Below are 14,047 nucleotides of genomic sequence, written 5' to 3'. Positions count from 1 at the left end.
ATCGCACAGGTAGTAAACCTCTTCTAAATTCAGAGCAAGTCACCAATTCAGAAACAAAATCCCCGACAATGCCTCCCATAAAAATCTTAGATTTTTCAAGATTCAATTTCAGACCAGACATTGATAAAAGGTATTCAAAACATTAAAGATAGCAATGATGGACTCCTTTGAAGCATTTGTGAATAAGAGCAAGTCATTGGCAAAACTTCACTCTGCTTTTAGCATATTCTCAGGAAATCATTTCGGAGGAAATGTAAATTTTCAAATATCAGAAGACTGACAACATCAACAAGGGAAGATAATGAATTTATTATTGGAGAAGAAAGCATTGAAGAGGGAGCGGCCGGAGTTACCGCCTTTCTTTCCGATTGGACGGTTTCATTCAGGTCTGGTCAAACTCAACGGTCAGTTGACTGCTTTCAGTTTCTGAAACTTGAAAGCGGTGCGGTGGAGCCACCGGCTGGGTGGGGGGAAAGCTCTGTCGTGTCGGGTCACTTCCACTGGCCACTTTGTCCCTCCTAGATCTTTGATTTGACGGCGACTGTCCAGTCCACCCCTCTCCTCCTTTGACTCCCCCCTGTCAAATCCAAGAATCATAATCTAATCCAATCCAATCCAAGGAATGCAAAGCAATTTCGCTGTCAGAAGACGAGAATGACTTCTCACTGTCAGTGAGGTCCGGTCACGCTCCGGCAGCTGATTCCGAGAATCTGAGTTTCGGGATTTTCCTAACACAGACCGCCATAAGATCTTTTGTCATCTCAACAATCATCAGTTGCTGTCGGAGTTGCTATAAAGGCCAAAGGCCGCTTGCTCCACTTTGAGCTTTTTTTTGCTTTCCAGCTCCAGCTTCTTGAATATCATAAATCATATGGCGCGAAGAGGCACTGCCCTTAGGGCCCAGAGGAAGGCCAGGAGGGCCAGGAAGAAGATCGAAGGCTGCAACTCGAAGCGCGCACCCGGTTCGAAGGAGGTGCATGTTCTTGCTGTCGATGATAGCCTCGTCGACCGGAAAGTCATCGAGCGGCTCCTGAAGATCTCCTCCTGTAAAGGTATCCCTACCGACTGTTGTCGTTCCTGCGGACTGCGGAATTGTCTACGTAGTTTGGTCGGGCCTCTGGTCTGAAACGGGTTTTGTTCGTTTCGTATGTTGCCAGTGACAGCAGTGGACAGCGGAAGAAGAGCCCTGCAGCTTCTAGGAATGGATGAGCAGAGCGGCCATGCTGATTCCGATGTGAGTCACCCCGAAAATTCGGAATATCGTGAAACTTACGAGTCCAATATTCACATTGGATTCTTGATGTCGTGCTTCCATTGGATGATTAGTTATCAGGATGATGACTTGTTTGGTTTCAGGGTCTGAAGGTGGATTTGATCATCACTGATTACTATATGCCCGGGATGACCGGGTTCGAGTTGCTAAAGAAAATAAAGGTAATTTGGTGAACCGATTTAGTTTCGTTAACTTCTGTGAAGAACTTGGTCGCTCCGAAAAAACCGAGATTTTGCCGATGCTAATGTCTCTAGTCTCTACGTTCAAATCATTGAGCAGGAATCCTCTTCTCTACGGGAGATACCAGTAGTTGTAATGTCATCGGAAAACACACTGGCTCGTGTGGACCGGTAAATTTCCTGAAATTCCGGCCATTTATCTCGTCTTGCGGGAACTAATTTTTCTCTCTACCACGATGTTGCAGGTGTCTAGAGGGAGGAGCTGAGGAGTTTATAGTGAAGCCTGTCAAATTATCCGACGTGAAGAGGCTGAGAAGTTACACAAACAGAGAAGTTCGAAACCATTGCCGGCGAATCCACAAGAGGAAGCACCAAGAATTTCACCAAGAGGATCCACAGCCACCGACACTGCCACCTTCCGATCCTTTGATTCCGGCATCAGTAGCTGCTTCTTCATGAGATATCCACATTATTCTCCCAAGGGTTTTGTTGCACTTTTTTTAATTTAATTTTCGGATTCTTCTTTAGATTAACCTATTGCTACAGTGATTGATTGTCTGACTGAGAAAAGCAGTAATCTCAAGTGTCCTTTTTTCCGGTCCTGAAAGGGATGATTGTATTCCAAACCTTTTGTTGAATGTTGACCAAATCATATGTTTGGTCAGTGTGTTCAGTGGGATATGATTAAAGTAGAGAGAATAAACAGAGGGCACATTTCCATTTCCCTGAGGTCCATAACACCACGTGAGACATTCCATGGGGGAAATGGAATAGGGAATTAAAGTTAAGGAGATGCTTCCGTTGGAAACTTAGGGACAGGGACAGCATTCGAAGCTTGAGAAAATGCAACCTGGACCGGTCGTGAAAAGACTGATGCACATCGAATGGCAGTTCATTTAGATCGACTATAATGTTAGTCGAGAGACAAGGGAAGAAAAGTTTGCATCACGGAAGTATATGCTTGGGAAGAGTACATGTCGAGTCGTAGCTTAAACTATATCAAAGGATGGTTCTCCTCAAAGTCATTATACAAATATATCAGTCTCAAGATCATGTTATCCGTTATACGAAATAACGACTACGAAAAATACTCCTTCACATTCGCAATTTTCTTTATGCGTTTAGATAAAGTTGCGCATAATTGGATGAGAATGACGGTTGAGAAATGTCGCTTTTATCCGGTAAAAATATTTGTCAGTAGATGACAGGACTGCCGTCAAAGCGACATAATTTGCTTAAAAAAAAACATGTCAATGTACAACGCCTAAAGCACTGTTTCGATGCGAGCATATGTCGGCTCATTACGTGTGGAAACTCTCCCAATCATACAATTTTTTTAATTCACGAAACTTAAATTCAAGACACTATTTAAGTAAAATAAGAGTCGAATTATTTGAACGTACCCTGCAAGTGTAATCTCTTATCTCTTAGATATAGTGGACCCAAGGGAGGGAAAATTAGTTGATATTGAGATCCATCCACTCCAAAAGGACTGCAGAAAATGGACAAATGGGCCCTTTCAAGCCGCTGGATCTCCCATTCTGCCGGCCTTCTCCATGGATTCAATCGGCTCTTTCCATGTGTCAGGCCTCTATCCTTTTCTGCATCACTCGAATCTGATGAATGGAGTAGTAAGCAAATACAATCAATCTTAATCTTCATCTTGAAAATTATGATTCTATTCCCGATTAGAAGAAACACTCCGAGCCTTGTAGAACATAATAAGGGAAGGAACATATAAAGATAGGAAAAGTCCAATTATTAAATTTGCGTTAAGATTCTATTAACTTGAGACCAAAGTCGTATCACATTATTTTTTCTCGGTTGTGAAATATATTTATAGCCTATCTTTCAATGTTGTTAATTTTTTTTTTGTTTTGTTTTGCAGTTGATGTATTCTGACTTACAGTCTCCGATATGGTTTTCGTATGTTTCTCTTTATCCTTTTTTCTTGTTTTTTTTCATGTTTCTTTCCGATGTATACCACCTGATATCCAAAAGCTGATGGGTCCGACTAATTCTAGGGCGTGAATTAAGGATCGAAATGCCATAATAACAAATGAAAAAAAAAAGAGTCTTTTCTAATTATATTTCTTAATGGAAATTAGTTTGGTTTTGACCGTTTTGGACTTCATCCCTTCACCCTTCTTGAACGGCCCATTATTTCTTGCAAGAAACTTAGCTAAAAAGTTCATGTATGAATGAATGCTAGTATATACATTAGGTGGAATTGCACCAAAAAGGAAGAAGAAAGAAGAGAAATTTTTATTCTTTTTTTTTTCGGTTTACTTATATATTAAAAAATACGTATTAAAAAAAAACGTTAGGTGAGCAATGGGGAGGAGAAGGGAGAAGGTAATGACTCTTACATTATCTTTCTAGAATGAGGTTTTTACTTCTTCTTCGTTGCTAAAAGCATCGGCTCGACTTATTCTCAAAATATGTGCAGTTTGTTCCGTTTGATGTACTGCCAATGCCATGGAGTAGACGGTGAGTCGGGATCCGATCGTTGTGAAATACTCCGATCTTGTCCGACTCACGTATATTCTAGTTCAGCAACGGTCAATTCCGTAGCTCAGTTTGAAAAGGATTGAAGATTTGGAGGCATAAAATCATCCCAACTGCCCGTATTGAATCAATATCATGGATGAAATCATTTAAACCAAAGTCAACTTTGAGAGGAAACTCTATCGATAAATGTTTGGTCCTCTGCTGAAAAACAGATCCAAACGAAGACTTTCATCGTTTTTCCTTCCCACTTAGACCAAAAAATAACTCACAAGATCAATAGAATAATGTTCTCCTAACTATTTACACCCTGTTGAGTGTATGACACAATTCCCTCTTTTCCTCCTCTCTAATAAGAGTCAAAAGGGCTACAAAAATGGACTGACCGCCAACCCCGTTCCATCTTCTGACTTACTAGACGCGTCGACAGAACATCATTTGCGTAGATAGTATGCTAGGAGAGTCGAACCGTGTATACATCAATGCCGTCATTAATTGTCTTTATTTACTGATTCTTGCCTATATACTGAATCTGCTATGCAAACGATGAAGTCATTCCGCTTAAACCATATTCATAATGATCGGTCAAGGAAGAACGTGCAACCGATGTGATTAAGATTGAGTCCGCCACTAATGTCATTGAAAATGACCGGCTCTATAAGTCCTTTAACTGCCATAAGTTCAAGAATATCGATTTTACAAGCTTGTATTTTATCGATTTTCATAATCAATTTTTTTTTAAAAAAAAAAAAGGGAAAAAAAATAAGACATTCTAGAAAGGAAACCGACATAGAGGCGCATAGGCTTTGGCAAGATCTAGAGTATTAATCTGTCTCATTATCAACACCTGAAATTCTTAATTATGGGGAAGATGTGAAGTAGTTTTGATTTCAACCACTGCATCAAATAAAATTTGCAAAACCAGACCAAGTCAATTTAATCTAATTTTCCCCCTCTTTTTAATAATTTGGTGATCCGCTCTTCGTATATATGTATGTTTCAATCATCTCCCCTGTCCGAGTTGCGAGTTTTATCCATACATCTACCCGATATTCGTCGAGGTTTCACCCGAAATTACTGTAAGACGGACTGGGATCGAGAGTCTTTGTCTTTACCGGGGAGCAACATTAAAAAGAAGGAATAATGTAGTCGGCATTGTTCTCGACGAAATATCCTCAAGGAATGCCGCTCGTGCATTGCGAGGAAATTAATAAGCTTCCAAATGGGAGAATAGGCGTGATGTGATTAATTTGTAGGTTAGGTGAATAAAGTATTGATCTAGTTTTCGGTAGGACTTGTAATTCGTAATTATGCGCACTGACTAGGATAAAAAAAAGATAATTATTTATTATTTTATGTCGATGATCGTTAGCACTCTCCTAGCAATACAGATAAGCCGAATTTAAATAATAGCAGTAGATAAATTGATAATTTGATCATGCGCGCTACCATTTCAATGTTCAACTATGCCATGGACCGAGTCTCGACACGGCTTAATGCCATTCATCGATGCAGCCATAACATAAACAAATGTTTTCTCACATTTCCGAACTTAGATAGCCACGGCAATAGGACTTAAGCAATTAAAAACCATAGCTTACCCGAGCAAGTTTTCCCGATGTAATCTAATATTGGATAAGCCTATGGCGCTGACGTATTATGTATTATAACATGGAAAGAACTGGTAAAAATTCGACGCCGGGAAATTTCGCATATCGACGCGTGATGTGGATCATATTAGATAAAGTAAATTGGAGATGAGATGGTGAGGGTGCATGGCATGCAGCCGTAAGAAAGCCCGGGAAGCTAACTGCTCCTTTGAAACTGTCAGCTGCCACCAAACCCCAAAGAGCAAACACCCGCATATACACACGACAACTTAGGATTCAGCCTCTTCACAGTTTGTAAAAAAATAAGGAACACAGTTGACAAAAACGGAGGTTATTTGTTTTTTTTGCTCATCCTCGATAATCAATCCGTTTGTCTGTCTGCAGATTCTAATTCCCTCTGTCAGGAGGGATTCATGGCCTTCATGATCATCCAAACAAGGTCGTCTTCTTTCCTCATCTTCTCCCTCTGGACTCTGCTTTCCCTTTCCACCTCTGTTTGGCTCATCAACTCCCAATCCAATCCCCCTCAGAACATTGAAACCACTTATCCCTTCTTCCCTCCTCCTCCTCCTCCTCCTCCTCCTCCCTCACCCCCGCTGCAGCCGCCGTCTCCACCTCCTCCGCCGGTGGAAACCTCATCTGGCTCCAACAAGACTATAGCCAAGGCTGTCGCTATCACGGCGGCGAGCACCGTGGTCGTCTCGGCTCTGTTCTTCTTCATGCTCAGGAGGCGGTCCATGTCCCGGCGCAGGAAGGGCGAGGGCGGCCCAAGGCCCGACGGGGGGTTGCCTACGGTCTCCCGAGACGAGGTCACGAGGTTCGATGGCAACTTGAAGGGGCTGATCGTGGACGAAAATGGGCTCGATGTGCTCTACTGGAGGAAGCTTCAGGGGAGCAAGGGCAGGAGCCCGAGGCAAAGGAACAGCTTCAAGAAATTGGAGGTTGTCATCGGGGATTCGAGAGATGGACAGGAACAAGAATCGGAAGAAGGCCTCGTTCGGAGGATTCAGCAAGTTCCTCTGCTCAGGGGGAAGTCTTCAACTTCTGAACAGAATCCATCACCGGCTCGGCCGCAACCCAGCCTTCAGCTGCCCGCAATGCCGCCACCAACACCTCCGGAGACAGCCACCATAGCAGCCATTCCAGCCAGTAATACTCCCAAGCCACCACCCCCACCGCCACCGCCTCCTCCTCCACCTATAACAGGACAGACTAAAATCCCAGAGCCACCGCCTCTGCCAGTGCAGCCACCAAAGGCCGGTGGCTCGGCCTCATCCCTAAAACTGCCGCCCCCACCGGTCCCGAAGATTGCTGCCGGCAAAGCCCAAGGATCTTCATCCGGGGAAGGAGGATCTGATCAGGTCAAACTGAAGCCATTGCATTGGGATAAAGTCAACGTTGAGCAGGGCAATCCCATGGTGTGGAACAAGATTGAGGGCGGCTCCTTTAAGTAAGAACGTTCCCGGAATTCATCCTACCAACTCTTATTCGATATACATTCCGATTTTTTACGATGATTTTCTTCTATGAACTCCGCAGGGTTGATGATGATCTCATGGAAGCGCTCTTCGGGTACGTCGCAACCAACCGGAAATCTCCACAAGGGAACAAGAACTCGTCCAGCCCTGGGAACCTCAGCCCAGGCCGATCGGGACAAATCTTCATCCTCAACACCAGAAAGTCACAGAACATCGCAATTGTCTTGAAATCTCTGTCTGTTTCCCGGAAGGATATCCTTGACGCTCTCACTGAAGGCCGGGGCCTGAACTCAGACACCCTCGAGAAGCTCGACAAGATCACCCCGACAAGGGAAGAGGAGTTGCAGATCCTCGCGTTTGACGGGGACCCCACGAGGCTTGCTGATGCAGAGTCCTTCCTCTTTCACATCCTTAAAGCCATTCCATCAGCTTTCACCCGATTCAGTGCTATGCTCTTTAAGCTGAACTACGAGGCCGAGATCAATCAGGTGAGAGAATCCATACAGACCGTGGAGCTCAGTTGTAAGGAGCTTCGAACACGAGGCCTCTTCATGAAGCTTTTGGAAGCCATCCTAAAGGCTGGAAACCGAATGAATGCCGGAACTTCCCGAGGTAACGCCCAAGGTTTTAACCTCAGTGCCCTGAAGAAACTCTCCGATGTTAAGAGCACAGATGGAAAGACTACGCTGCTTCACTTCGTGGTGGCGGAAGTAGTCCGATCAGAGGGTAGACGATGTGCCATAAATCGGGCCCGGAGCCTGAGCCGTTCAGGCAGCCTCAGTGGTGTAAACTCAGAGGATCCTACATTGAAAGAGGACAAGGAGAAGGAATATATAATGCTGGGATTGCCCGTGGTAGGAGGCTTAACTGCCGAGTTCTCAAATGTGAAGAAAGCAGCGGCTATTGACTATGAGAGTTTTACAGGCTTGTGTGGTGCCCTTGCATCGCGGGTCTCAGAGATTCGGGACCTGGTCTCTCGGTGTAAGGAAGATGAAGGGGGGTTTGCGAGGGAAATGAAAGGATTCCTCGAATCAGCGGAAGCAGAGATAGCTTCTTTAAGAAAAGACCAGGCAAGAGCCATCGAGCTCGTGAAGTCGACAGCAGAATATTACCAAGCAGGGGCTTCCAAGGAGAAGGGATCAAACCCGATCAGACTATTCATCATAATAAGAGACTTTCTTGGTATGGTCGATCAGGTCTGCGTTGAGATCGCTCGGGATGCGCAGAAGAAGAAGCCTGCAATGGCCACCGGAGTGTCTCCCTCGCCTGATTCAACCAGGAAAACAATGAGATTCCCAAAGTTGCCACCAAATTTCTTATCGGATAATAAATCTAACGATTCGGATAGTGATTCCTGAATTGGTTTCTGTACACAAGAGAAGCCGTTATGTTCATAGGCGCTATACAGTGAGTGATTCTTTAATTGCATGACATTCTTTTTCAACTTTCATTGGAAATGTATATCAGACTTTCGAATTTGGTGTTCCATATACCTTTTTTTCTTGCATCAAATTTCCAGGTGTCAAACAAGATTTTCGAACCTATTCCGAACTTATTCAGTCTCCGCAAGCAAACAAGCTACATCCCGGTTAAGATTAAGGTTCCGCGTTGGTTTACACTTTCTATTAACAGCATTTCCGGTTAGCAATAGTATGAAACTTCTGATAAAATTTGCAGAAAATTGAAGGAAAGGAAGAACTTTCTAGGTGATAGTACATTGTATTATGCGCACAATGAGTGGGATTAAATGTACAGTCTCGATTCTGACATTACCATACATGTTTTCTGAAATTTATTTCCATCGATACCATACACTTTCATGATAATACATACAAACCTCTAGCCCTAAGTGATGGAATTTGCAATATCTTCCTACAAAAGTTGACTTCCTCTTTAATTCCTAGTCTGTCTAACGAGAAGAACTTCGACCAGAGAACAATGACAAATACCAGGTTCTACCTAAATCTCACACCCGCACATTATCGAGACAAAACTGACGATTACATTGGGACGTATCCTCTGCACTTGACAAATGAATTCTTGAAGCCATCTCTAGACTGTGATTATGAACTGAGCCCATTCTGGAGAGTAACCCCATAGACAAACATCTCTCTGTATGAGTTAGGTGTCCATATTAAGCACCTCCCTGCTACAACTCAGGTTCAATGAGAATTCGGCATATTTTATTCCCAAGGGCGTTAGAATGAGCAATGCATTTCAGCCTTGGAACCGTCCTGCAACAGTCATATAGGTTAACTATACTATCGTAATATAAATGCGTAAACATCGAAAAGCGCGATTATCAAAGGAGCCAAATCCCTCTAACAAAACGAGCTTTTATCTACAGCGGAACAGATACGTTTATATAAATGGTTAGACTTGTTTTAGCATAGACCAATACAACTAACAAAAGGAAAAACTATAGGGATGCATTGTTACCTTTATCAAGGTTGCTCTTCAATTTACTCTTTTGCTCAGAAGCTAGTGCAGATGCTGCTTTGACGTCGCGACCCTGTCTTATTGTTTTAATCTCTGCCTCCTTTTCCTCCTAAAATATACCGAAATTTCCATTTACATAAGATATACACAACTAGAGACTACGTAAATTTTTCAAATACCCAAAATTGAAAGAAACTATCAGTGGTAGGCCAGACGAAGAATCACGAGGGAAAAAAAAACTAAGGCAGGACAGGTTTTAGTATTCGGTACTGTCAAAAGGGGACTTGTTAGGAAGCAATCGTTTCTAATGTCAGTGGATGAAGTTCAAATGTGCACCTTTGCTTTCAAGTGGATGTTTGTTTGCTCTCGCGCTTTGGCATTAGGTTTCTTCTGCAACTTCTTCACAGGCTGAAGCAGATAACATCAATATTATTAATGTATGCTGAATTGCTGATAGATTAATAACCATATGATCTTCTGCATACTACAAGAGGAAGCTTCATACTTGTGGAACCTCTCTTGGCTTTTCATTACTCCTAAACCCAAAGGAAGTTGGCGCAGCCTTGGTACCTCTTTGCACCGCAGATCCTGCTCTTGCTCTGTCAGAGAAAACAAACCGAGACAATAAAATTTAATCCTCTTCCTTGTTCCCACCTCATTAAGTTTAACTCAAAGAGTTCAACACCTTATGCACCAACTTTGTTCATTGGAAGGTAACTTTCTTAACATGAGGCACGCTTTTCAAAAACTCTCAATTTTTTGCAATTCAGCCATGCGCAAAAGCATTAAACAAGGACTTCTCCCATGGTTATCTATTGTTGTAGCAGGCCATGAACTTTACCCTCCATTTTCTTTTCGGGCAACAACAGAATGGGAAGTGCTTAGCTCAGTCCTCCTGGAAGGCACCTGCCCAAGTAAGATAGCAGCCATTAGAAACATATGTAAAGGATAAAACTTTAATCCCAAGAGACACAGAAAGCCACTCTCCACCCTTAAAGAAAACCGTTAGAATAACCTGTTTGGACACTGGAGATTTTTCATCAACAGGAGGATCCACTTTCCCAACATTGCTCTGAAACATCTTAAATGCTCTCTTAACAATGTCCTTATCGCCCATGCTTTCCATGATAAAAGATTTCCTGGTTGAGGTAGGAGCAGATGCTGGAGAATTTGCAGGTCTTGGGCTAGCAGACATGTGCAAAGATTTAGGAGCCACTTTCTTGCTGCTGTCCGTGGAAGGTGTGTTCAGGTTCTTACTCCTTGGTGTGGACTGAACAGTCCTCAACCTTGTGGAAGAACATAAAGTAGAGGCTGTAGAGGAAACTGAGATTGGCTTCGACACTTTAGGTGTGGTGATTTGTGGCGATTTCAGCAATGGCGACGTTGGTTTCTTCCTTATCTTTGGTGCGTCCCTCTCCTTGCTCGCTTTAATATTCTGTACCGTGGACGAGAATTAAGCAATGAGCAAAATGTCCGAGAATTAGATCTTCAAAACATGTGAACAAACCATCAGGAATTCGTCCAGACACCATAAACAACATAGCCTTTCAAGTATTTGGCCCAAAAAACAAAATAGGAAAGGAAAAAAAAAAGAACCTTTTGAGTATTCCTTGGGGGATTCAACTGTGCATTTTCCTCTTGAAGGACTGCATTGCTTTCCATCTCAATATTGGTATTTTCCTGACGTTGACTTGCATCTTCTTGAAGTTGACTTTGAGACTCAGCAGAAGTAATAGTAGCCGGAGGCATGACTTCCCGTTCTTGAACTTCCTTCTTTACATTTTCATCTTCTGATTCATAGTTGGTTTTATCTTCACTTCTTCGTGGTTCTTCTTGCACTCTTTCAGGTTCTGCTGAGAAGCTATTACACTCGATCGTGATCAGATCATCCTCATTTGGCTCCATCTCTTGCTCCATTGCTCTATCAAAATGCTCTTGCTCCATTCCTCTATCAAAATTCAGTTCTGCAGGCCTATCGACCTCGTAATCAGCGTCACCGGCGTTCCTAACAAGATCTCCTTGACCCTGGTCAGCATCAGATCTGCAAAGTCCACTTTGCACCTGCTTCTCCTGTTCCATCTGCTCGGCCTTCCGGGCAGCAATCTTCCTATAATGAGCCTCGAAGTAGGCTTTCTTCTCAGCAACAGATCCAGGGGTTGCACACTTCTCGACTTCTTCCAAGTACTTGTTTGGCGAGAAAGTTGACCATTTCTCCCAAGAGAGGGAATCATTCTCGAACCTACCGAACGAAACCGAGACCTCAAGTGCAGCACCAGAAGCAGCTGTCTCTCCCATCTAACACGAAAATACAAAACATACTTTCTAGTTTCTACATTAAGATTCAGCAGCCACAGAGAAGGAAGCCAAGCTACAAATCTGCCCATTCATAGTCTACATACTGATTGAATAACAACAACAGAACCCAGAGCCATAGAGATCTGAAGGATAATTGGGTTTACCTTAATTTCCACAGAGCCACAGACAGCACCAGTCTCAAGCTGTGCGAAGATGAAGACTGAAGACTGAAGACTGAAGACCTCCCCTAGTGTGAAACTTAGCTGGGGCATTCCATCGGTCAACTGGAGTACAGTAGTACCTTCATGACTGAGGCCAAGAAGAGGCTAATCAGGAAGACAGTGAAAGATGGCATCTATGGTCTGACATGGGCATGTGTTCGGTTACGGCATTCCTTCCAAAGCTTGTATTTTTACTATCGTATCGTCATCACCGCCTCCATACCCCATTTTTTCCTGCAGCAGTGAAAAAAATAAAAAGAAAGAGAGAGATCTTTGTCTGTTTGTATCACTTTTAGAAGCTCCCAAAATGATAAGCCCAATCAGCACGGCAGCAACCGTTCGCATAAAAGGGGAAAGAGAATCATGGAAAAGGCAAAGTTTCAATTACAGTCCCAAACAAAGTTTGCCCCTTTTTTTCTTTAATGTTAATGTTACCATCCCACTGTTGATGGGCAATGAGCAGAAATAGAAAAATGCGGTTAGTTGCCTGACTTCAGAAGCTTTGACAGCGGAACAATGTGGACTTGTAACCATATGAAGACATCAAAATGAGGTTTTTTTTTTAGTTAATTTTCTCTGCATTGGCTACACCTACTGGAGAGTCAATCAATCACAACAGTCCAGGCTTTGATTGCAGAAGTAAATGTAATCGAAGAGGAAAGGGAGATGAGAGAGATGAATGGAGACAGGCAGGGGGTTAGATGGGAACGGTTCCTTCATTGAATGATGCCCATCTGCTTCAGACACTTTGTGTAGCCCGTGATTGAACTGTTGGGCCCGGTTTGGTCTTGGTCTCATTTGTTGTTCTACATCCTATTTCCCTTGGGATCAATAGTCTGTTACTTTAGGATAATTGGGAAATCACTTACACTGTGATAGAGTTCCCGGCCTATACGACGTAAGTTTAGCATCCCTTCGGGCCAAGATCAGTTGTATATTAATTAGAATAGATGTTTTCACTTGATCTACAATCTAGTTACATTGTCATATTTGTCGGGATGGTGTATATTATGTAAAGCTACCATGTAAATTAATTAGCCTGGATAGTTGCTCATTTTGTATTCTTATCTTAGGGAAATAGATATATATTATTTTTGTGAAGTCTTTTGCTGCGTTACAGTATATGTACATGGACGATTGAAGTGAATAGATGACATGAAGATTCCTCCAATTTTGCCTCTGCAAAGTTTATAAGTTAATACATCAAATCCATGTAAGATCACCATGTTATTCTGTTATTAAAGTGGCCCCCAGACCTAGTTGATTGTTCCTTTTTTCTAATTTCATGTCTATTTCATGTAGGGTGCTATAGGAATGAATGTACTATTTTCTCACTGGACGCACACAAGACTTCCCTGTGACAACTTAAGGTATGTGTTCACATCGGGTCCATTCATATGTATTGGGCCGCAAGTTTCTTATTTTACTGAGGCCTGACCCAACCCCATGAAAGGCCCAATTCAGGGGAGACGCATCCTCGGCCCAAGTTATTACCATTTATCACCGTCCAGACCCAAACCTTTGCCGAGGTTCCCGCCGATCGAGTTGTCGTGCCGTGTCAGAATAAGCTACGCGGTTAAGAGCACAGCGATAGACTATTGTAAACAAAATCCACATACTAACGACTTCAAACCCTATTAAACTCCCGTGTGAACTGCGTATGGCATTATAGGAGTCAATTTTGATGTAGATATAATAGAATTAAAGTCGATGCATTACGCGCCCTCATAAGACGACTTTCGCGTTCTCTCTTTTCATTGGGAAGCGGAACTAACCCCGAATATTAACCGAAACCGCACTCTGATACACCAACCCACGTATATGATGTCATCAAGACTTGCTATGTGCTGACCCAGGTGGTTCAAAACTTGGCCTAAAATAAATGGACGACTTCAAAAAGTTTGATGCGCACATTGTCGGCACGACAACACTATGGGGTCATGCGGCAAGTGGGCGTATGCGTCCAAATCTTCCATGCCCTACTTATTCCAGAAAGGGACAGTCAATGATTAAATTAATTACTAAAACGGTCCAAATTAAAAAT

The 14,047-nt window shown here is 42.9% G+C and overlaps 3 protein-coding genes across 4 annotated transcripts; 2 read left to right on the top strand and 1 right to left on the bottom strand.

The window, feature by feature from the left end:
* Positions 1–75: 75 nt before the first annotated feature.
* On the top strand, positions 76–2,059 carry LOC116211507 (two-component response regulator ARR5-like). The gene is made up of 5 exons (XM_031545934.1): positions 76–1,052; positions 1,158–1,234; positions 1,357–1,434; positions 1,553–1,623; positions 1,698–2,059. Exons 1-5 carry the CDS (start codon positions 872–874, stop codon positions 1,909–1,911), a joined length of 621 nt encoding a protein of 206 aa, XP_031401794.1. The 5' UTR covers positions 76–871; the 3' UTR covers positions 1,912–2,059.
* A 3,699-nt stretch (positions 2,060–5,758) lies between these two features.
* Positions 5,759–8,534, top strand: LOC116211502 (formin-like protein 8). The gene is made up of 2 exons (XM_031545929.1): positions 5,759–7,020; positions 7,110–8,534. The coding sequence occupies exons 1-2, from the start codon at positions 5,984–5,986 to the stop codon at positions 8,404–8,406; spliced, it is 2,334 nt and encodes a 777-aa protein (XP_031401789.1). The 5' UTR covers positions 5,759–5,983; the 3' UTR covers positions 8,407–8,534.
* Positions 8,535–8,747: 213 nt separating this feature from the next.
* LOC116211503 (protein WVD2-like 7) lies at positions 8,748–12,200 on the bottom strand. Of its 2 annotated transcripts, none has more exons than XM_031545930.1 (8): positions 11,947–12,200; positions 11,084–11,782; positions 10,503–10,922; positions 10,329–10,393; positions 9,993–10,086; positions 9,824–9,895; positions 9,488–9,596; positions 8,748–9,282 (listed from the first exon to the last, which is right to left on the bottom strand). In XM_031545930.1, exons 1-8 carry the CDS (start codon positions 12,052–12,054, stop codon positions 9,266–9,268), a joined length of 1,584 nt encoding a protein of 527 aa, XP_031401790.1. In that variant the 5' UTR covers positions 12,055–12,200; the 3' UTR covers positions 8,748–9,265. The 2 variants fall into 2 exon arrangements, with proteins under 2 accessions (XP_031401790.1, XP_031401791.1); XM_031545931.1 differs by having other exon boundaries at positions 11,084–11,809; positions 11,947–12,103.
* Between the last annotated feature and the right edge of the window lie 1,847 nt (positions 12,201–14,047).

This window comes from Punica granatum, chromosome 6 (assembly GCF_007655135.1).
Source record: "Punica granatum isolate Tunisia-2019 chromosome 6, ASM765513v2, whole genome shotgun sequence".
NCBI classification, from domain to species: Eukaryota; Viridiplantae; Streptophyta; class Magnoliopsida; order Myrtales; family Lythraceae; genus Punica; species Punica granatum.
This window is presented reverse-complemented; position numbering and strand designations above follow the sequence as displayed.

Coding starts and splice junctions, on each gene's coding strand:
- LOC116211507 (XM_031545934.1), top strand. CDS start 872: ATGGCGCGAAGAGGCACTGCCCTTAGGGCCCAGAGGAAGGCCAGGAGG. Junction 1,235..1,356: donor GCGGCCATGCTGATTCCGAT/GTGAGTCACCCC, acceptor GTTTGGTTTCAG/GGTCTGAAGGTGGATTTGAT. Junction 1,624..1,697: donor ACACTGGCTCGTGTGGACCG/GTAAATTTCCTG, acceptor ACGATGTTGCAG/GTGTCTAGAGGGAGGAGCTG.
- LOC116211502 (XM_031545929.1), top strand. CDS start 5,984: ATGGCCTTCATGATCATCCAAACAAGGTCGTCTTCTTTCCTCATCTTC. Junction 7,021..7,109: donor ATTGAGGGCGGCTCCTTTAA/GTAAGAACGTTC, acceptor TGAACTCCGCAG/GGTTGATGATGATCTCATGG.
- LOC116211503 (XM_031545930.1), bottom strand. CDS start 12,054: ATGCCCCAGCTAAGTTTCACACTAGGGGAGGTCTTCAGTCTTCAGTCT. Junction 10,394..10,502: donor AATCTCCAGTGTCCAAACAG/GTTATTCTAACG, acceptor TTACTTGGGCAG/GTGCCTTCCAGGAGGACTGA. Junction 9,896..9,992: donor AGCCAAGAGAGGTTCCACAA/GTATGAAGCTTC, acceptor TATCTGCTTCAG/CCTGTGAAGAAGTTGCAGAA.